We start from the raw sequence: 21,734 nt of genomic DNA, 5'->3' as shown, positions 1-21,734 counted from the left end.
AAGCCCTAAAGTTGCGGCTGTCATCAACTTTCCTTTCACGTCCGTACTGTGCTATATTCTTTAGTCTGTGATCCAAAATGGCGCTGAAAGCACTTGTCGGGCAAAGTGAGTTAAAAATTATTTTATTTTTATAGATACACGAGTTATTTACGTTTGAATTGTCTGTTAAATGTTATATAAATGTAGGTGAATTGTTCTCATACCCAAAAATATGATATCGACTTGTTGTGACACATTCATTGTCCAATCTCTTATCGATGACTAATCGCTTGCAACATAAATTCTTATTTGTTATTATGTTTTTTTAAATTGTAAAAGCAGAAAACCAAATTCATCGAATGCTAGTGCTGAAGCTAGAGGTTAATATCATGTACGCAGTACTAGTACATAATACATAATTTATCTAAAATTAAGGCTTAAAATAGGAGTTGCATTTTGTCCTTGCACTAGTAATTATTCTAGTTAGTTCAATTATTGTTGTCCCAACTAGTTGATGGTTATTATAATTCCGTAATTGAATAAATTGCTTTCGCACCTGTGTTGAATAGTATTGATTTTCTTACGTCACTAAGTCTGTGGGATGAGGAGGGTGGCACACGTCACTTGGCGGTCTAAGCAGCGGTCGAGCTTGCCTTGTTTTCATATGGCTAGTAATAAGTAGAGTTCATAAGCTCTACTAATGTTTTACAGCAGATATTTTGTCGCCAATATTAAGCCTGACATAGCATACCAAACAGTGTGTACTGTTGATAACACTATCTACATATATTTACATTTAAAACAACAAAGTAAAATTCAAATTTACATTTCCAATGGCTCTTGTTCACATTACTTAAGGTGCAGGAGGCTCAGAAAACGCAAATTTTAAGAAAGCTAGCACTTTTTTGGATCACAATACAGCTGCCATAAATTCAATTAGCAATCTTGAGGCCTTTATGGAGAGACTGTGTCAATTCGAATCCTGAGATTTTGACTATCGCATGATAGACAAAATTACGAACAATGGTCTAAAAGCACTTTATACAAGTTTATTTTTTACAAATAATGCACAAAAGCTAGAAATATGTATATTGATTCTAAAAATCAGCTACATCATGTTTGAGGGAACATATCCATTACTTTTTTATTTATTAAACATCCAAAAAGTGAAATTTATATTCTGATATTAACAGAATAATCTATGATTGCAGAAATTATGAATGAAGTGATCCGCTACCGCGGACCAAAGGGGAAGGAGTCCCAGCGCATTGACTGGAGAATCCTCATTGTGGATCAACTCTCAATGCGCATGGTCTCCGCCTGCTGCAAGATGCATGACATCTCTGCAGAGGGCATTACATGTAAGTATATAAAAGAATTTCATTGAATTAAAATTCTCAGTTAGCAATAGATCAATTAGGCACTGCTTATTTCTTTTTCATGTCAATCCTATAAGAGATCAGTTGCTAGTAGCAAAACATAAGGGAATGGTAATATATTCTCATGAAAAATATAAATGTTTCATTGGTAGTGACTCTGCCTCCTTATCTTAGGATTTTTGGGGCCCTTGCGCATACACTTCAACCCATAGGAATGTTTTGTGCAGTTGCCCTCTTAGGAAAGACCGTCAGCTACTCAAGAGCTTTTTGAACCATGTCCATATGCCCGACTCTGCCTCCTAGTGCATAGTGGGTCTGGGGCTTCCATCCCAGACATGTCAAGTATTTTTGATATGACAAATACATTTTTTTAATGTATATGACTTCCTGTATGTTTCCTATTAATATTTAATAACCCATTTAACCCATAATCTTGGACATGTTGCAGTGGTTGAAGACATTCACAAGAAGAGAGAGCCGCTCTGTACCATGGATGGCATCTACCTCATTACTCCACTGGAGAACTCAGTCCGTGCCTTGATCAATGATTTCTCAGTAGGGAACCGCATTATGTACAAAGCGGCTCATGTTTTCTTCACTGAAGGTATACATTAAATTATTGTTATGTAGATATATTTGTTTATCCACCAAATATAGTGTAAATGAGCTTGTAATATCACTAGTCATGCTTCAAGATGTGGATTTCTTCCCTCTAGTTCTTTTTTCAGATCAAATTTCTACACAAAAACTGTCAAAATTAATGAATTTGTGCTCTACATTTGCGAGTGAGTAAGTGACAGTCCCTCGCATGAGAGCAAGTTTTTGGACAATGTACAAATGTTCATACGCATTCACTTGCCTCAAGTAGGAACTAGTGGGAACAAACCAAGACTTTTTGTTTGCACCATCAATATTTTTATTTTTCCAGCTTGCCCTGATGTTCTTTTTGATGAATTATCACGTAGTCGCGTAGCTAAATACATAAAAACACTAAAGGAAATCAACATCGCCTTTGTTCCATATGAACAACAGGTTAGTATTTATATTTTATTGAAGTTCTATCAAAGACAATTTGATATATAGGTGGATTGTCAAAGAAAATTTTACTTCCATCTTTCGACACATGATTAAACTTTTAGAACGCCATTACCAGGCACCAGCTAAAGGTTGTGGCTCCATCGTTCGAAACTATGCCGCCATACCTTTGGCCTTGATATTAGATGGCGCCGCTTTTTGATATTTAACAAATTTAAAACATATCGGTAAAAAAATAAGGATCAAAGTCAAATTGCGTTCTAAAAGTTTTAATCATGTGCCGAAAGGTGATAGTAAATTTGCTGTGTCCACTGTCCACAAAGTTTTCTTTGACAATCCGCCTCAATATGTATCAAGTTCTCTTTGGTTTTAGCAAGCCTGTAAAGTTGTGTTTGTAAACTATGACTGTATGTTTAACGTCACTTTACTAAGATTTTATAAACAATTTTACAGCTTTGCTATTTTCATTTGTATTTAGGGTAAATCCTATTGTTAGCACACTTTCAGTGACCTAATTTCATACTCTCTAGTGTGCTAATAATCAATTAACTTACCTTACTTTTTACCCTAGTATTGAAATATTTGATTATTTTACACGCTGCTAAATTAGTGTGTCCCGAGGAACTGTTTAATGAACTCTGCAAGTCATCGGCAGCAAGGAAAATCAAAACGCTTAAGGAAATCAACATTGCGTTCTTACCTTACGAGAGTCAGGTGAATACGTAGCTGTATGCTTTCAGTACCTATGTTTAGATTTTACGAAATTACTACTTAATCATATTTCATAATGCATTTTAAAACACCTCACCCATGGTAGGTTTAAGGCTCTGCCAGACTTCACAAGTTCTAAAGCGGGAAAAAAAGTATTACCTTACCTTATCTTATTCAAACTCTTTTAACTCGCGCGTTAAGCCTGGCATAGCAAAAAAAAAAACTAGAATTTTTTGTACCAATATTGTTTAGAAAACAATCGTTTGCACTTATCCCAGGCTCCTTTTGTAACTTTAAGTCTTCCAAATTATAGGGTGTTAACTAAAGCCTTGGTCTCCGATTGACGCCGTACATTCCGTTCTGCGTCACACACAATATATAGCTGATATAATGATGCGTAGATCAGGGCCTAATATTTCAGGGCTGTTTTAGGTATTCTCGTTGGACTCGCCGAACACGTTCCAGCACATGTACAACCCGAACCACGCGGCGTCCCGCAACGCGAGCATGGAGCGCATCGCGGAGCAGATTGCGACGCTCTGCGCCACGCTCGGAGAATATCCCTCCGTCAGGTACCGCAGGTGGGTTGTTTGGTGATTCTTCCTCGGTTAATTACGGCTGTAGATCGTGATGGCAAACATGCCCGTTTGCACAATCCTGGAGCCAAGAGGTTAAAACTGTATCAGCGCAAGTCTCTGCAAAATATATCTTCAGCTTTTATCGCGCAGTATATAAATTCATGCGCGTCTCAACTGACGCCGTGAATTATTAAAGACTATACAAATGGGAACCACAATCATTTTCTGACCAGATGCTTAAATGTATATTGTATCTAATAGTCAGATCTCATCCTTTAAGCAAGCTATAGAAATGAAAACATACTCATATGTTCGTTTTTATTGAACAGCGACGGCGAGCGGAACGTTGAGCTTGCTCAGCTCATCCAGCAGAAACTTGATGCGTACAAAGTAAGTAAATGAACATTGCGCCATTCTTTGCATAATCCTAAAATCAAACAATTATGATAGTCGAAAATCCGATCTCATGAATTTCTCGAGAAAAAAGAGAATGAACAATAATCTAATCTACAAGTATTGTCTTGGTACTATAAAATTTATCGAGATACGTTAACTTGTTACAATGACCGATGCTATTGAAATACTTTTTAAATTAACGTAAAAAATGTTTTTACAATCGAAGCTAAGATAATCGTGGACTGCTTGTGTTATTTCAAGTCTATTCAAATTCCTTAATAAAAGTTGCCCCAAAAGGTGACAAATGCTAATAGCTCTCTAAAAACATAGTGTATGGAAGTAGGTCGGCGAACAACTTACGTTCTGCTAGTTCTGTTATCTGCGCCCATTACTGTTCCGCCGTTGTGTTCACGGCTCTTTGTCAACTTGCACTCGGCCGCGACCGCTTTGTACTGATCGACGGATAAACGTTTTGTACAAATAAAGTAACGTTTTAGACCTTACCTTATTGAATTAAAGTATACATAGAAGCCAGTTAACATACCGACTCACTTTCCATTAAGGCTACTCAAAACATTATTAGGTTTTTACTACTGCTTTACAATCTTTAACTTTTTTTTATTTGGCCAGATGATAAAATGACTAAGATTTATAATTAAAAAGGACAGCATAAACAATGCCAAACGATTCGGATGGCAATTCGCCGTCTTCTCGCTGACGATCTTTTCATACAACACGATAAACTTTAAGTTAAGTAAATGTGTATAGGTACAATTGTATTCATAAAAAAGGCATCTACTAAAATAATAACATAACACACGAAATTTGTAGGAATTGAAGTATTAATTAATTTAGTATTAAATACAGTCTTTGCTGGCTGGATATTGAGTCTGTAGCATTCGATAGGTTAAGGTTTAGTTTGTCTCTTTTTCTAAAGTTTAGTGAATACTATAAGGACTAAGACCTTTCATTTAAATGTATCGTGTACTTTTACTCACTGTTATTGAACTTGCAGGCTGACGAGCCCACCATGGGCGAGGGACCGGAGAAGGCGCGCTCGCAGCTGCTGGTGCTCGACCGCGGCTTCGACTGCGTGTCGCCGCTGCTGCACGAGCTCACGCTGCAGGCCATGGCCTACGACCTGCTGCCGATCGAGAACGATGTCTACAAGTGAGTGTGCTCTGTTACAGCCCTGGACGGGATTTCTGTGGACGTCATGTCAGAGCATTTTCACATTGTCCGATCTCGGATATCGGATGATCTTTGGAGAAAAGCAGCTGCTAGAGAGAGTTTTTTTTATGGATTTAAAATGTTATTTTGAACAATATACATTTAATCGATGTATAAATACATAAAACGATACTTTTATTCGTATCCGATATCGATATGGATCAGACAATGTGAAAACTCTCTCAATGTTAATAGGGGAACTAAAAGACTGAACAAACTGGAGCCAAACAATCCGTTAGTGATAAGTATAGGTGTAGATAATTCAGAATTCTCATCACCATACTTTTAAACTTTTGCCGACAAGTTCAAAAGTATGGTGATGAGAATTCTAAATTTAAGTGCCACTAATAGTCGGGTGGATTTCATCAAGAAAATTTTCACCATACAAAAATTTATTTAATTTTTTTAAATCAATAAATGCGAGAATATCTACTCTAATTTGTTATGTGATATTTACTGAGTAATTATGTTAGATTTGTATGCGAAATGATGGCATATTTTCGATATTATGACCTTTGAAAAATAATAACACGAGATGGTGATGGCCACGGTGGTATGGTAATGATTTTATTAAATACGGGGATGACATCATGTGTATGGTAATGATGTTTTATTAAAAAAAGGTGTAAATAAAACAACTTTTTTAAGCATATCAACAAACATGGGTATTTATTTGAATTGTCAAATAATAAATTTACCATTTTCATTGTTCTATATTACCTTTATAGGCACTTAAGAACAACAACATCAGCAACATGATTAAATAATCAACTATATGGTTTTAACCAATCTTCTATTCTTAACATTGTAGTTTTTAGTGACAATTATTATAATTTCGGTTTCGTAAACTTTTCTCATCCTTAATCACTTCCTTTTTCCGTTTAATAATTCGAATTGTAATGCCTAAGGCATCCATAATATGATAAAATAATCATCTACTTAGTTATAATCAGTTTTCTATTCTTAACATTGTATTTCTTTGTACCGATGATTATAATTCCTGTTTTGATAACTTTTTTCACTTTTAATCTCTTCCTTTTCCGTTTGAGGATTAGTGTTGTGATGCTTTGGGCACCCATTATATAAACTAATAATCATCTACTTAGTTATAATCAGTTTTCTATTCTTGACAGTATTTTTTTCGTACCGCTTATTATAATTTCTGTTTAGATAGCTTTTCTCACTTTTTAATCTCTTCTTTCTCCGTTTTATGATTAGTGTTGTGATGCTTTCGGCACCCATAATATAAACTAATAATCATCTACTTAGTTGTAATCAGTCTTCTATTCTTAAAATAGTATTTTTTCGTACCGATTATTATAATTTCTGTTTCGATAACTTTTCTCACCATTAATCTCTTCCTTTTCCGTTTAATGATTAGAGTTGTGATGCCTTAGGCATCCATAACATTATAAAAATAAATAATCATCTACTTAGTTATAATCAGTCTTCTATTCTTAAACATAGTATTTTTTCGTAACGATTATTATAATTTCTGTTTCGATAACTTTTCTCACCTTTAATCTCTGCCTTTTTCCGTTTAATGATTAGTATTGTGATTCTTTAGGCACCCATAATACGAAATAATAATTATCTACTTAGTTATAATCACAGTATACTTTTTTCGTACTGATTAGTATATAATATCTGTTTTGAAAACTTTTCACACTTTTAGAATCTTTTTTTTTCTATTTAATGATTACTCTTGTGATGCCTTAGACACCCTTGTCATGATAAAGTAATCTTCTAAGTACTTAGTTCTAGTTTTTTATTTATTTTTAGCATTGTACTCTTTATCACTTATTTATCCTGTTATCTGTCAAACTTAAACTAATATTACTATTATATAGATATCTTTTATATATTTGTTTTTTTATTCTTTGTCTATAGCTTGATTTTGTAGCTTTCCATTTTTACTTATCAGTATCAGTCAAGTTTTACATTTTAAATAGTGTATTTAATCATCATAGAATACTACTTGATTAAATGTTTTTTTTTACTTTATATTATCTATTTCGTATCATTGATTCACAGAATAATATTCTCTCCGTATTTAATAGAACTACTTATTTATGGATTTCGTATAGAGAGTGACTAACTTGTTTGACAATATTTTTATATTTGATGGTTTAGCTACAATTTTGTTCCGAACATGAGAAGTAAGATGGTAAATTCGTGACATCCGAAAGAGTTAATTGCTTGGTCATTTTTTAATGTTGTGACCTGACTTTTATTTTTAGCTTAACTCTTGGGTTTGCCACAGGAACTTGTAATTGCTATAAAGCGTAAATGTTTTCCATGACTGCACACCTGTCCATAAGTGCATTTGAAACAACTTGAAGTTCTTAGAGTCAATCTGTTACAGTTGCGCTGCCATAAAACCTGATGAACTTTCAGACTGCCATTGAATGTTTGAAGTTTACCAGCAATCATCTTTACTCTGTTCTCTACTTCAGTTTTATCAACAAGAATCATTGTGATATTGGTGCGTGGTTGTACGATAGTTATAATTTTTTCAATAGATGTTATACCTATCCGTGCTATGGTTAACTGCAAAATCAGCCGTTCTTTTACCTATTGAACGAACCCCATCAGCAGTGCCTTTACCGTGCCCAGATTAGGTGTAGTTCCATGTTATTTCGGTAATTTGTGGAAAATCATTGGACCATTATATGAAACATATATTTATTTCGGTATTGAGATATCGGTGAGTCAGACTGAAAATGTAATATGTTTATAAATGGATTATTTTCCATTGCTTTATTGATAAGTGGTATGAGGTGTGCCCATACGGCTGGAGCGTTGGCTTTAAACATTCGCTGACTGTGTAGACTGAAGTTGCTTTTATATCACTTATTTGGAAATCAAATGCATGAATGACAGCAGTGTGAAGACATAGTTCTTTACGGCTACCAACGAAATGAAGGGATTGAACTTCATTGGAGGCTTTTATTGAACAAATTTAGAAAAAACGTCATCACCGTACATATGGAATCACAACCGTCCATTGCTTGAGAGCCGGTAATGACGGTTATGGTGTTGACAATTTTACGCATTTATTGTAGATTGTTTTTGAACACTAACATTCATAACGACAGGGTCATGACACCAGTATGTTCCCTTAGAGTCACATTATCGTAGGTAATTGATTTTAATATCAGACAAGTACATACTGTAAACTTCTCCTGGATGGTTATGAAGCAACAGCGTGACAAATCCCTTTTTGAGGAACAGATTTCTATATTTTTCTGCTTAGCGCGCGCATAAGGAAACGTGTACTCGCTTTCGTTGCTAAAGCCGAGCTGAGGAAGCGGGCGGCGGTACGCCCCGCTATATTTTGCTGTATAAATACATAACTACCTCGACTTTGACAATACGCTGACGGTGTTGACGAATACTCGTGACAAAACTTTATTAAATTTTTAAAGTACGTACTCGGTGACGGAATAATTTTATATTTTTTTATATGTAAAACAACACCTTCAATGATCTAAAAATGAAAAATAAATCGCAATCGTACGTTAGGTATTCGACAATTTTTACCACAAACAAAGAGGTTCAGATTTTTTTGGTAGACGGTGATGATTTTAGACACATGAATCATTTTATTTAAAAAAAACTGTTCATTTATCGGAGTTTTTAATTGAAGGAACTTTAAGATGACACCACTTAAAAACAAATAAAAAAGTTGCAATACGTAAAACCTAATAGTTTTTTTTATAAACACCGAAACGTAACTTTTCGCCGGAATTTGAAATCCATCCAGTCTCATGTCATATTGATGTGTTCATGAGCACTTTCTAAAAAGCAATACCTACAATAGTAGACTAAATTCTTCTAATGTTTAGTTTGCTTTTTTATTCAATAATGTTTGAAGGGTAAAAATAAGTATATTGTAATTTGGCATATATACCCTATCATATGTTTTGTGACATCCTGCTTATCCATCAAAATAAAACACGAGATTATTGCAGCAAAACTCTCACTGAATAAAATGTACATCCCATAAAACAGTGTCACTGTCACCAGGTACGAGGCATCGCAAGGACAGATGAAGGAGGTGCTCCTGGACGAGAACGACGAGCTGTGGGTGGAGCTGCGCCACCAGCACATCGCCGTCGTGTCCACCTCCGTCACCAAGAACCTCAAGAAGTTCACCGAGTCCAAGCGCATGGGTGGAGGTGACTGTTCTATACAAGTTATTTTCAAGTTTATTTGTGGGAAGTAATTAAATGATCAGCCGTTTATAAAACTGATTTGCAAAAAAAAAATTGCCTTTAAATCATTTGGACAGCATACAAACATTTTGCTGGCAATAAATAAAAATCGAGCTACTACTCTTGTTCAGCAAATAACTCACAAACGGTCAACATTATAAACAACATCGATCTGCTTCTGTTATAACTTATCTGCTAAATAAAGAGTTGAGCTGCAAAATGATTGTTCGGTCAGCAAGAATTAAAAATTGGTTGGTAGAAAAAACATGCATATTAAAGGAATGGTAATCTAATATAATAAGGTGGCTAGCGTTTTATTTGAAAAATGGGCAGAGTTGGAGGCGGAGCGAAACCAGCCCACGTGACACGATACCACGTCACCATAATGTCAAGGTCATAAAACCGATTCAGAGCACCCACTATCCACGTGGTCTTGTCTTTCCTACCCTTAGAGAGCGATTGTGATGACGGGGCGCGGGGGGAGGGGAGCCCCCGCCCGCCGTGACGGGGCGCGGGGACGAGCGTCCCGTCACGGCGAGCGATGGCCGCCCTCCCCCCGCGCCGGGATGAGTGAGCCGAGCGGCCGCGGCTCCGAGCACAAGGCGACCGGCAGCCGGAGCCGCGGAGCCGAGTGTAGAGCCCGCGCCTCGTCACGCGAGGGCGGCAGGGCCGCTCCTCCGCAGCGCCGGAGCCCCCACATCCAACAGCTTCACCCCACCGCAGCTGCGTCCCGGCCCCCTCACCATACCATCCATATTGGACATTTTTACCCCTGAATACTAGTTCCGCACATTTTGTGAATGGGCAATAAGTTTTTAGCAGGACAAAATGAAAGGGAAGTAATCAAAAGATGGCCAATATTATTTTTGTTTAAAAAATCAGCTGATGAGCAAACGGGGTAGGTTAGGTTGGTTAGACATTTGCTGATCAACTGATTTTTCAGGTAACCAATTTTTGCGGATCAGGTAAATTATAATCCAAAATGAAATAATCCGCTCATCCACTGATTGCTTATCAAAATTTGATTAATGGTGGGTCGCTTCCTGCCCATCAAATGATTAATTTGTCAACCAAATCAATTTAGAGCAGCTCAATATGACATTAGTTGCGAACTGGTTTAGAAATACTTGCTCACCATAAGTTGCTGACCAAATAAATATTTTTGTTCATCAAAATAGGAATATTTTGCAGATCGATTAAATGATACCATTTATTTGTTTACTCGAATCACCAACAGAAGATTCAATTTACATACTATAAGTTACAAACTGTAAGGACTCATTTATAATTGATCCCACACTTAAAGGTAATCAAAGCATGCAATAACAATTTAAATATTACCTTATCACTATTGTCACAAGGGCTTAGTATTAATCAGAATTGATACTATTACAATACATCTACTTAATATTAAAAATAAATCTTTCACGCTAAAGTAACTAAGCTAGGCTGATAGGTGATACAAGATATTTATGCGCGACTGTACTCATGTCATGTCATTACTTTGAGCAACTTTAGTTAAAGTTCCGTCCGGCACAGTTGTATGGAGACCACGATTTTTTTGTAAATTCAGTTTCTGCTCTAGTAAATGTTGTACATAGAAATAGTACACTCGCGGATATCTTGTTTCAAGTCATAAACATGTCGCCCAGTAGAAATTACAAATTTTACGAAAGGGAAACGAAAGTATTTTAATGGCAAGTAACAGGTTGACTTCTTATGTACGATTCCCACCGATGGGCTTATGGAACGTAGAATTAAGGAATAGAATCTCCATATAGCAAAAAGTGTCCGTCAAAAAACCATTAATAGGTGGCGCTACAATACCTAGAATACTTAAAAAGAAAATCTAATCATAGACAGCGCACTTCTCTCCGTCAATAACGCCTAGGTTTTTAGCTACTCTAGCGCTACTCTGGAGAGATTTGGAACTATTAATTATAGCTGACAGCTGGACACTTTTGCAACAATTCTGCCTATGGAGATTATTCCTTGCCTCTAGCTTCCATAGACGGGCTGGAGTCGGGCCGCGTCGGAGCGTGTTTTCAATGTGCCTATACATTATGTATATGTTATTGCAGGTGCGATGAAATCCGTCCGTATCATAAGAAGCCAGAGCTTTACCGCTTAACATGTGGCGCCATTCAGCGCCATCTACAGCTGTCAATTTAGCGGCTGTGATATTTTGAAATACTTTACGTGTACCTTTGTCTATAATATAACCCGATATAAACTTCATTAAGATATTATTACCCTTTAAAATTAAACTTTAGTAATTTATCCATGATTTTTTAAATCAGGAGACAAGCAGTCCATGCGAGACCTGTCCCAGATGATAAAGAAGATGCCGCAGTACCAGAAGGAATTGTCAAAATACGCGACCCATCTCCGCCTCGCCGAAGACTGCATGAAGGCCTACCAGGGCTACGTCGACAAGCTCTGCAAAGTTGAGCAGGTGATCATCATGATATAAGCATTTTCTAAAAATAGCACTAATTGGAACTACTTTGATTTCTATCAATACAACGTCCAATACAATTAACCATATTACTACTACAAAAGGTTGATTTTTGTTTAATATTTTTTTTAATAATTAGTGAGTTAAGTGAGTTTAGCTTGTCACCTGACGACAACAATTCATATTACTCTTCTGCTCATAACTAACCAACATGAACATAAACCTATTTGAGTTAATTATCTGATGGGATTGTTTTAATGGAAATGGGTGAATCATTTTTTTTTATGTTGCTATCCTGTCCCGTTGTCCAAGGGACAATAGTGGCACACTTTGTATGAGAGATTTTGTGTGCTGTTGTATTAACATGCTTAGTATTAGATGACCCATTATGGAAATTGGTTATAACTACCACAAAGATGCATGTGTGATACATTTTAATACAAGAAAATAAGGATTTCAAGTCTGGTTCCCTGAACAACAAATCGTAACTCTACCCCTTAGTCAAAATATGTGGCTTAGACGTTTCGTTACTACAATAACTATTGTATAAAAATAATAAAAAATAGCGAATACATTTTTCACCTTACGCCCATGTGAAGGTAGCGAAACGGCCAAGCCACATGTCCATGTGCGAAAAGACATAATTTTTTACGCCATCCGCACTGAAAGTTCGAGCACTGTTCACGTGTATTTGAATCCTGATCTCCCGTTCCAGGATCTGGCCATGGGCACTGACGCGGAGGGTGAGAAGATCAAGGACCACATGAGGAGCATCGTGCCAGTGCTCCTTGATCAGGTAAATAGTGCACAAATAGTATTTTTCAAACTATCGATGGGTAAGCTGATGATAATTTTAATACAATTTTGGGAGATTTGGCGTTTTTAGGTTATAAATTATATGGAGATTGCACCTGTCACCCTACCTATCTAGTTTGAAAAGTATTATAGCAGTACATGATTTGATTTTTTAAGGAAAACATTTTGTATGCTTTGGAATGTCAATTCATTTGACACAGGAGAGATTAACCTAGTTAGGATTTTGTGTACATTAATACAATTTGAATTTATCTACCCGTCTGATATATTATGTCACCTAGCTGCCAAGAATGCCACAGTTACGAATTTAAATGCGTAAATGTATACCAAAGTTATCAAAGTGCAAAGCAGATAAAACGGATAAACGTCAACATAAGTCTTTGTGTTAAAATGCTCACTCAAACACACACAAACGCAATCGCAATTCGTGTACAGTCCTGCAATAATATGTTACTCTTCGAAGACCGCAACAATATGTGACACGCTCTTATGGCTCTACAAATAAGGTCGTGTCAGATATTTTTGCGGCCATCATTGTGTATTAATAAGAGTGCAGGTGACTGTACTGTGTACTGTATGTCTTGTCTTGAGATAACTTTTTAATTTTTATTTATCAATTTTATCGTCCAATTTGTTCATTTTTTAATAGTTTTACTTGCCAAACGACTTGTGTTATTGTATATTTTTTGTTTACTTGTTTTTAGTTATGTTATTATTATTATTTATTTATTTATTAATACATAAATAATATTATTATGCAAAGGCTTTCCAGATTTTGTTCTACTTTTTATAATTGTAATCAGTATATATTTTCAATAAAAAGCATTTAAAATGAGAAGTCTTACTACATAGGTTCAGCCAAAGAGTGGCCTGCAGCTTAGACTTGAACGAGGGGAACCTGTCGTGCTGCTTCCAACACGTCACGCACGCTCCATCCATACATGCTGCTATTGATCGTTCATATAATCCATCCACTCTTATATATAATCCATGTCTTTAGCAGTGCTGACTTGACAAACCTTAACCTAAACCAGGTTAGATCAAATACTTGGGAGATTGCTTAGAGTTCAATCTTGCCATTTTAAACAGCTTCAGCAGGAAAAGAACTTCCTATTCTATGTATACTCGTGTTTTAATATAGCAATTAAATGCATTGCAATCTTAATGTTAACGACATGCCAAGTTTTTATATAAAAATTCTATTTCTGCATTAAGAAATTACACTTTGTTATAAATCATTAAGCAAAATGTGAGACGCAAATACCAAGATATTGGACAGATGGAATACCACCCTAAGGTATAGAATGTATAAGTTACTCTATGATTTACAATATGTGCTAGTCCTGCTCTCTAGCGGCAGAATATTGTAGTAATACCCCCTATTTATGCCTCATTCTATATGCTATATGCGGTTTCTTTTATAATCAACACTATGAACTCTGCAATACTGAAGTAAAATCAGTTTGGCCAATGCAAAGGTAATGCCACGTAACGTCCGCCCACCGCACAACAACCTGTCTGAACCGTTATCAAAAACCAACTGTTAGTTGGTATTATAGTGTTACTGCAAGTTATCCAAGTCCAGTAAAGTGCTGTTTGCGAGGGTATAAATTAATCTAATTTTTTCTCTGTGTACATATTACTTATGATTCCATTAAGTTGACATTGCGAAATTTAATATGCTACGGGCAAGTGTTTTGAAAGTCATTTTGCTGCAGCATATCTCTAATCTTCTATGGCTCATATATGGTGGAAAGAATCGCTGTATTGGGTAAGGCCTTAGTAGCTCAGATGAAAGAGCAATGGGCTAGCGATCCGGTCCCACCGAAGACAGTGAATTTTTCCACATTCAATTTGTTTTTAAGCTTAATAGCATCGTTCGCAGACGTTTCTGCGTGATACAAAATTAATGTTTCTAATACTTCGTTCAATTTCATCCCTTAAACATGTACCAATTTCACTCAACACGCGATGACACACAAGTAGACATTCAATCTTCTATCCTGAAGTGAATTGTTGTCCTAAAAGTAACAGAGGCACAGGCATAGGTTAGAGTTTTTTTTTTGGAATCACTGTTCAAAGCAACCTGGCCTCAAATATGGCTGGATGGATGCTATACTGTGACCAGGCTGTCACGAGCTAACATATGACAGTCCTACACATACTGTGTAATTTGCTGAGACAACAGTTTGAACTAGTTTCTTTTTTATAATGGGTAAAAAGCCAGTGCTTGGTTTTAGAATTATTACAATCCATCAAAGTACTGAGGTGTAATATACAAGAGTAATATTCGCTTGCAGTCCGTGGACAACAACAACAAAATGCGCATCATCGCCCTGTACATCATGTCCAAGAACGGCATATCCGAGGAGAACCTGAACAAGCTCGTGTCGCACGCGCAGCTCGAGCAGTCCGACAAGCAGACGCTGCTCAACCTCGCCTACCTCGGGCTCAACGTGGTCGTCGATGTGAGTACTAGACAAAGTTACTTTATTTTTCAAGTTATTGTACGTCAAATAAAGCTACGCCGGCACTAACCCTATACCTCTGACCTGAGAAGATTTAAATCCCTCTTAAATTGTGGGAGGGTATTACAATATGGGCCAAGCGGTAACGCTGTTGGTCGCAGCCAGACACAGTCAGCCACTTAAATGTGGAATATAAGACGCTTAGATGGAATATACGGCTAATTAATATGAATCGCACAGAAAAACCATGAATTTTTAATGACAAATACCATATGGTTTACTAATGTGTTGCATATGATAGAAAGGCGAGTAGCCTAGCAACATAAATGAACAATAGAGATATATACTTTGTTTGATGTACCTACTGGTGTACCTACAACTTTTTGTTTTTACAAGCTTTTATTTAACTTTTTTATTTATTTTGCCAAGTTAGTAGGTATGATGTTTGTGTGGGTCAAATCTTGGAATCTATTTTTGACCCACTTCCCAGTTGATAAAATTTTGCATACATATGTAAGTCGGGTGACAATGCAATATTATGGCACCATCAAGCTGATCTGATGATGGAGACAGGAGGTGGCCATAGGAACTCTGTGATTAAACAACGCAACCTGATAGTGTATGGGGTTTTTAGAATTTCTTCTATGAGTATTAGTTGCCTGTGGATAGAAAAGTACAGTCAGCGACAAAAGCATGTACCAAAAATGGAATTTTTGACAAAAACTTATTATATTCTCGCAGGGCAACAGGAAAAAGCAATACCAGGTGACGAGGAAAGAGAGGATAACGGAACAAACATACCAAATGTCGCGATGGACGCCTGTCATGAAAGTAAGTACTATCCGCTTTAGCTTGTTTCATTATTTCCACATGATTGAATTTGAAGCCATCAAAGGATAAAAGTTGACACGAACGACAATACCTGCGCCAAAGAACGATTCTTAAACCTGCCTATTTTTAAAATGGTATACTTTTTAAGTTTAGTGTGAATGCGTTCAAATTTTGCGTCCATGTTTGCTACTATCGTAGACAATACATGCAAGAGCATATAAAAAATAAGAAAATTAAAAAATGAAAATAATGGCCTTCTTTGACGCAGGTACCTAACTTGTAAATTGAATACGGGTGCTGTTTCATAGAGAAATGTCAAAGATGCCACGTCGTATGCTTGTCTCTCCGCAGGACATCATCGAAGACGCAATCGAAGACAAACTTGACCAGCGCCACTTCCCGTACTTGGCGGGCCGCGCTCAGACCTCGGGCTACCAGGCGCCCACCAGGTAAGCCGATCGTTGTTGGCTCCCTGGTACAGTGCCTATTACGATCACAAGCCCGTTGTCATCTAATTTTCTGCCACCTAATAGAACATTACTATAGAGACCGGGAATGATGGGTTGCAGGCCAAGTAAATATAGACGAATAGCAACGCGGCCAGCAACCCCGTTTCCCGCCATGATTTGCATAGTACTTTCTCAAACTTGCAATGAAATAAAAAAAGTAGTCAAGGTTTACACAGCTAAAAAGAAATTACGAATCTACTACTAATTGATAATTGAATGCCAAGACGTTTTAAAAACAAAAGAAGGTTGCTTTACAGTATGAAATTTCTTTACATGTCATCGTCACCGTGTAGTATTTCCGAATCTAATTTGAAGTAAGTCATGTCAACATTTCATTGCAAGTTTGAGAAAAATACATCGTTTTGTTTTATTATAACGAAGCTAATAATTGTTTGAAAACTATTCTAGTACACTTTTAAATCGAAAAAATTGAGTACAATAAGTAATAAAAAAATGTTACAAAGGTTTGGATAAAGATTGTACTCGGAACTTATGCATGTGAATTGATAATATTCGATCTTTAGTAGCGGTAGTAAGTATTCTACGTCTGCCGACTTTCAAAATTGCACAGTAGATTTTTATATCTCTATCTCTACTTTCTAAGGATTTGGGAATCTATCGAACTGGGAGGTTAAGGGATAAGAGAAGGGATTTATTGTAACGGGAATATGTTCAATACGGAAATCTCGGGAACAAACCACGGGAAATCCTTGCACTCTTAAGTCGATTTGTAAGACAGCAATGGCATTTGAAGTGTAACAGTCGATTTTGTTTGTAACCAGCGTTCGCTACGGTCACTGGCATAAGGACAAGGCGCAGCAAACCGTCAAGAACGTTCCGCGTCTCATCGTCTTCGTCGTTGGAGGTAAGAGATTGTACTTTACAACGCAACTTGTTAGTTTAGGCATAGGTAGCATAAGCTCTAAAAACGGGCAATGTTAATAAATGATATTAAGTTGTTAATGTCTTAATTGAATTTTTCTTTAATTGTGTAATTAGTAATTATTATAATATCGTCCTGTAATCTAGTATTAAGTTTATTATGTTTTTTTTTGTGTATGCATATATTTAAATAAAATGGACCGTATAAAAAAAAATTGATACCATAGCTATTCTGCTTCATCGTTTGTCTTTTTTTTATTTTTGTTTCTTATAAGAGCTAGGAGTGACATTTTAGTATTTTTTTTCTTAAACTTTTATGTGTGATGAAACGCAGTGCGGTAATTTTATTGTTATTTTATTTTTTATAGTTAATAATTTGTCCATTTAAATATTAAATCTTTGACTGTCACGGGTCTTGATTTAAAACCGACGAATAATCGAATTAAAACTTATTGTGTTGTGAATAATGTAGTCCATTACAGCTGCTTGGTATGATCCGCTCTGCAGCAATATCGTCAAATTGCTTCTCAGATGTGAGACGAAAATTCATACAAATACACCTCAAATAAAATCTAGTCTTCCAAGATCCCACTTTTCTCACTCATCCAATATCGTAGGTATCTATGTTGTTATTGTTATGTTAAGTCACTGATAAATATCATATCATACGAGCACAACGACTCCGTAGGCGGGTCGCATAGGTTATCAATCACATCGTTTGTTCCAGGCGTGTGCTTCTCCGAGATTCGCTGCGCGTACGAGGTGACCGCCGCTCTCAAGAACTGGGAGGTCATCATCGGCTCCTCGCACATCCTGACTCCCGACAACTTCTTGTCCGATCTCAACTCCCTCACCGCCTAACTTTAACTGAACGTGGCGCACATCGTCAACGTCAACCAATCATCAAACTCACAGCCACTAGTCTAACTTGCCCGTCTACCCGTGTGCCGGCAGTGAAGCGTTGGCGGACGGGCTCTTCAGACATTTTGGATCACGGGGACGAAGTCTTTTGACATTACTAAATTTATTATTACCGTATTGTGCGTTCGCTTAACATATAGTGAAATATTCAGCAATAAAGTAACTAAATGAATTATACAAACTGCAATCAAGCGTACGAGAAGTCGAAAAACTAAGACAGAAACGAAATATTAATCATAATTCCGGGCACCAGTTTTATATAGATTATTTGACGCTGTCACTTTGTGTCTTGTGTCTTCGGCTTCGTTTCTGTCATAGACATCATAGTTCATTATGTGTTAGTAATTGTCTAGACGGCGCTCGTGTCCGGTAGCCGTAGTATTCCGCTAGCTAATTGTTCAGCGGTGTGCCGCGCCCGTACCGTAGTGCAAGGCTAGATGCACCTCCATGTGATACCGAACTTGAACGGCGCCGCGTAGGAGTAGACCCCCGCCGATGCGGGCTAATAGATTATTTAGCACTCGTGTAAAACTTCAGCGAATATTTTTAATGTTTGTACAAATTTCCATATTTTATATTGTTTAATTATTTGTTATTTAAATTAAGTTGTTAAAAAAACTATCGCGTTCCCGCGCATATGTAAAATATGTTTAAGATGAGTTACATTTGCAAAAATCAGAATTATTTAATATTGGTTACATTATATTTGTATTAATTATTCGAGTTTAAAATACAAAACGTAACCTTTATATGAATGAGAATTGAGAAAAAATGTGATTACGAAAAGTAGTTGCCTCGGTAGGTTTAGCGGTGTTTTTAATTTTGTTTATGACAGAAGATTTGTTAGTGTTTTATCTACTAAATGGTTAAGAAAATTGGTACATACACGTACCGCCCGTTCAATTCCGACAAGATACTAGAATATTAATATTACAATAGATAAACGAGTTTATCATTGTTTGGCTACATCGTTTTCAGCTTATTTTTAATGTTTCATGTAGATTTAACGGCGAACAAAAACTATACAAAGATTTAATTAAGCTAAGTATAGCCAGTGTAATGTGTGCTGTCAAACCGATGACGATGATCTTCATATTTATAATAAAATTATTCATTGAAAGAAAAAGCGTATTGATTACGCATTAAATGTCAAGAAACAAACACTTGTATGTTGCATATTACGAGCATCCATTTGTCTGTTTCATATATTGTTATTTAGATTTGAAGAAGTAGGGATATAGCTGTAAACATTGCTTCTTCATGATTTAATGCCAAATTTAAGAAAAAAGATCTTATAGCGTGTTTACATTAGGTCGTGTGTCGTATGCGGGAATCGACCCCGTATAAATACGCCCTTGCACCTGCCTTGGCCACACCGCTCGAATTTGTAAGCAGACTGTTGCAGCGCTCCGGCAGGCGCTGGCAGCCAATAGGGTTAAAAATGCCAATTGCCACATTAGAGGCTCTTGCGCCTTGGGCTTAGGCCCAGAGCCGCAGGCGCCTTTACGGGCTAGACTTTGGTTCTGGACTCTGTACCTTAATGCATTTATGGAAAGAACATCTCGATTTGATCGATCATTCAGTTCAGAAGACCCAAAACTTGAGTATTTTTTTCGGGTTCCTCAAATGAAATGTCATTCTTATTTGATCGCTTTCCAGTTTTCTGCTATTTTCAATAGTTATGGTGTTCCCACAGTGGCTGTAAACAAATGGCCGCACTATTAATTTTTTTTCACTTATTTAATAAACTTAAGTAGAAACGGACCGCGATGGTCATTTTATTTAAAAAACCGGAGCCCTGAAGAATGTAACATTTAACGTAACAGCCTGTGAGGGACCACCATGAATAGTATTTTCTGTTGTTTTGAAATGAACAAGTTGGCTCTCCGAAACGAGCTGGTATTTTGTAACCCCAACTGGTGCCGGCCATCGTGTTGTATTTTATATATAGGATTTCACTAGTGATAATTCTTTATAATGGTTACTCTCTAACGATTAAAGTTGTTATTGTCTTGACGTCGCCTTTATTAATGACTTCAAATTGTCTACATTCCAACTTCTGATTGTCTAGGAGTTAATCTTTCACGCACTTGTGCTTTTTCATTCTTCCACAGTATATTATATAGTTGATAACTTCGACAGTTAGTTATTTTAACAAATAAGTATAGAGTACTTTAAAATACTAAATTCCAGGCTCGAGTATAGGATTTGGTTATGCTAGGGTCCCGTTCGTGTGTCGTTTGATTGCTTTTTGCGTAGAATTCGGGCCCAGCCTAAACTCCTCGCTGCGAGACTAACACTTTGGGCGTCAAACTTGAAACACGGATGCCATTCATGCCCCGGTAATACAACAAACGTGATATAATGTTGTCATTTTAAGCTCTGATTTTATATTATATTCGGGTTAAGCTTAGAAGAAGAGTACAGCAATAATAATAGTATAAAAACATGTTTAAATAAGACAGTTATTAGTTTTAATATTATATCACGTAATTAGTGTAATTGCCCGTTACAGAATTTATGTTCACGAGGCTGAATGAGAGAAACATAGTTTTCTGTGTCGAACTACACTGGAGTCAACGTGAATGAATCGTTGGCGCTCAAAATGTTAATCGTTGGAACCTAGGGTCACTTGAATACCGTTATTAAATTCGACTAGTCGTATTATATGTAATTGGACGTGTTTACATTATCTTAAATATTTACCGATGTTAATTACTTGCTGAAACCATCTAAGACATAGAGCTGTATAATCAGGAGTAAAACCATAATACATGTAAATTTTTTCCCCAGACAAGGTTTGAACGCCTGGCTAGATGGCCTATACATCATTAGAATACTATGACTTTACCCTTGGCTATACGAGTAGTAAAATTAAGTACAACAAAATATAAGTATTATGCTACTGAAATAACTATGCTTAACCGATCGTATCGTAGTTGAGATGTTTAACCAAAAAAACAGTTAAACTCAAAAGTATACAATTTAATTAATTTAACATGATATGTTAAACAGATTGAGTAGTACACTTACAATCATGGCATTTTCTAGATAGTATATCAATATAAAATACTATTTTTTCGAAATAGATGGGACATTCACATTTTAATATATAACTAGACAACTTTATAATAGCAACATACTTCATTATCAGTATTAAAGTGTTGAAACGTTTATTAAATTATATAATCGTCTAATGAGGTGTTTTATTATTCAGTGAGGTCACCTTGTCTCTGGAGCTGACTCCGAGGTTATCGCGAGTGCTTTTTGACTGCTTCAAGATTTATTACGGAGCTCAAGCGAGTCTAATTCTCAGCATCCACT

The 21,734-nt window shown here is 36.4% G+C and overlaps 1 protein-coding gene across 2 annotated transcripts; it reads left to right on the top strand.

The window, feature by feature from the left end:
- Nucleotides 1-13: 13 nt before the first annotated feature.
- LOC133523767 (protein ROP) lies at nt 14-21,607 on the top strand. Of its 2 annotated transcripts, none has more exons than XM_061859505.1 (15): nt 14-105; nt 1,191-1,340; nt 1,807-1,962; nt 3,004-3,107; nt 3,537-3,685; nt 4,012-4,072; nt 5,094-5,248; nt 9,338-9,489; nt 11,826-11,980; nt 12,699-12,779; nt 15,100-15,267; nt 16,009-16,098; nt 16,450-16,547; nt 17,390-17,472; nt 18,217-21,607. In XM_061859505.1, the coding sequence occupies exons 1-15, from the start codon at nt 78-80 to the stop codon at nt 18,348-18,350; spliced, it is 1,764 nt and encodes a 587-aa protein (XP_061715489.1). In that variant the 5' UTR covers nt 14-77; the 3' UTR covers nt 18,351-21,607. The 2 variants fall into 2 exon arrangements, with proteins under 2 accessions (XP_061715489.1, XP_061715482.1); XM_061859498.1 differs by lacking the exon at nt 3,004-3,107 and adding an exon at nt 2,287-2,390.
- Nucleotides 21,608-21,734: the final 127 nt, after the last annotated feature.

This window comes from Cydia pomonella, chromosome 1 (assembly GCF_033807575.1).
Source record: "Cydia pomonella isolate Wapato2018A chromosome 1, ilCydPomo1, whole genome shotgun sequence".
Taxonomy (NCBI): Eukaryota; Metazoa; Arthropoda; class Insecta; order Lepidoptera; family Tortricidae; genus Cydia; species Cydia pomonella.
Note: the sequence above shows the minus strand (reverse complement) of the source record. Positions and strands in the feature narration are given on the sequence as shown.

What these genes read in the sequence shown, in the direction of transcription:
- LOC133523767 (XM_061859505.1), top strand. Translation starts at nt 78, where the DNA reads ATGGCGCTGAAAGCACTTGTCGGGCAAA. An exon ending in CCCTCCGTCAGGTACCGCAG is followed by an intron (nt 3,686 to 4,011) that starts GTGGGTTGTTTG and finishes TTTATTGAACAG; the next exon opens with CGACGGCGAGCGGAACGTTG. An exon ending in CATCGTCTTCGTCGTTGGAG is followed by an intron (nt 17,473 to 18,216) that starts GTAAGAGATTGT and finishes CGTTTGTTCCAG; the next exon opens with GCGTGTGCTTCTCCGAGATT.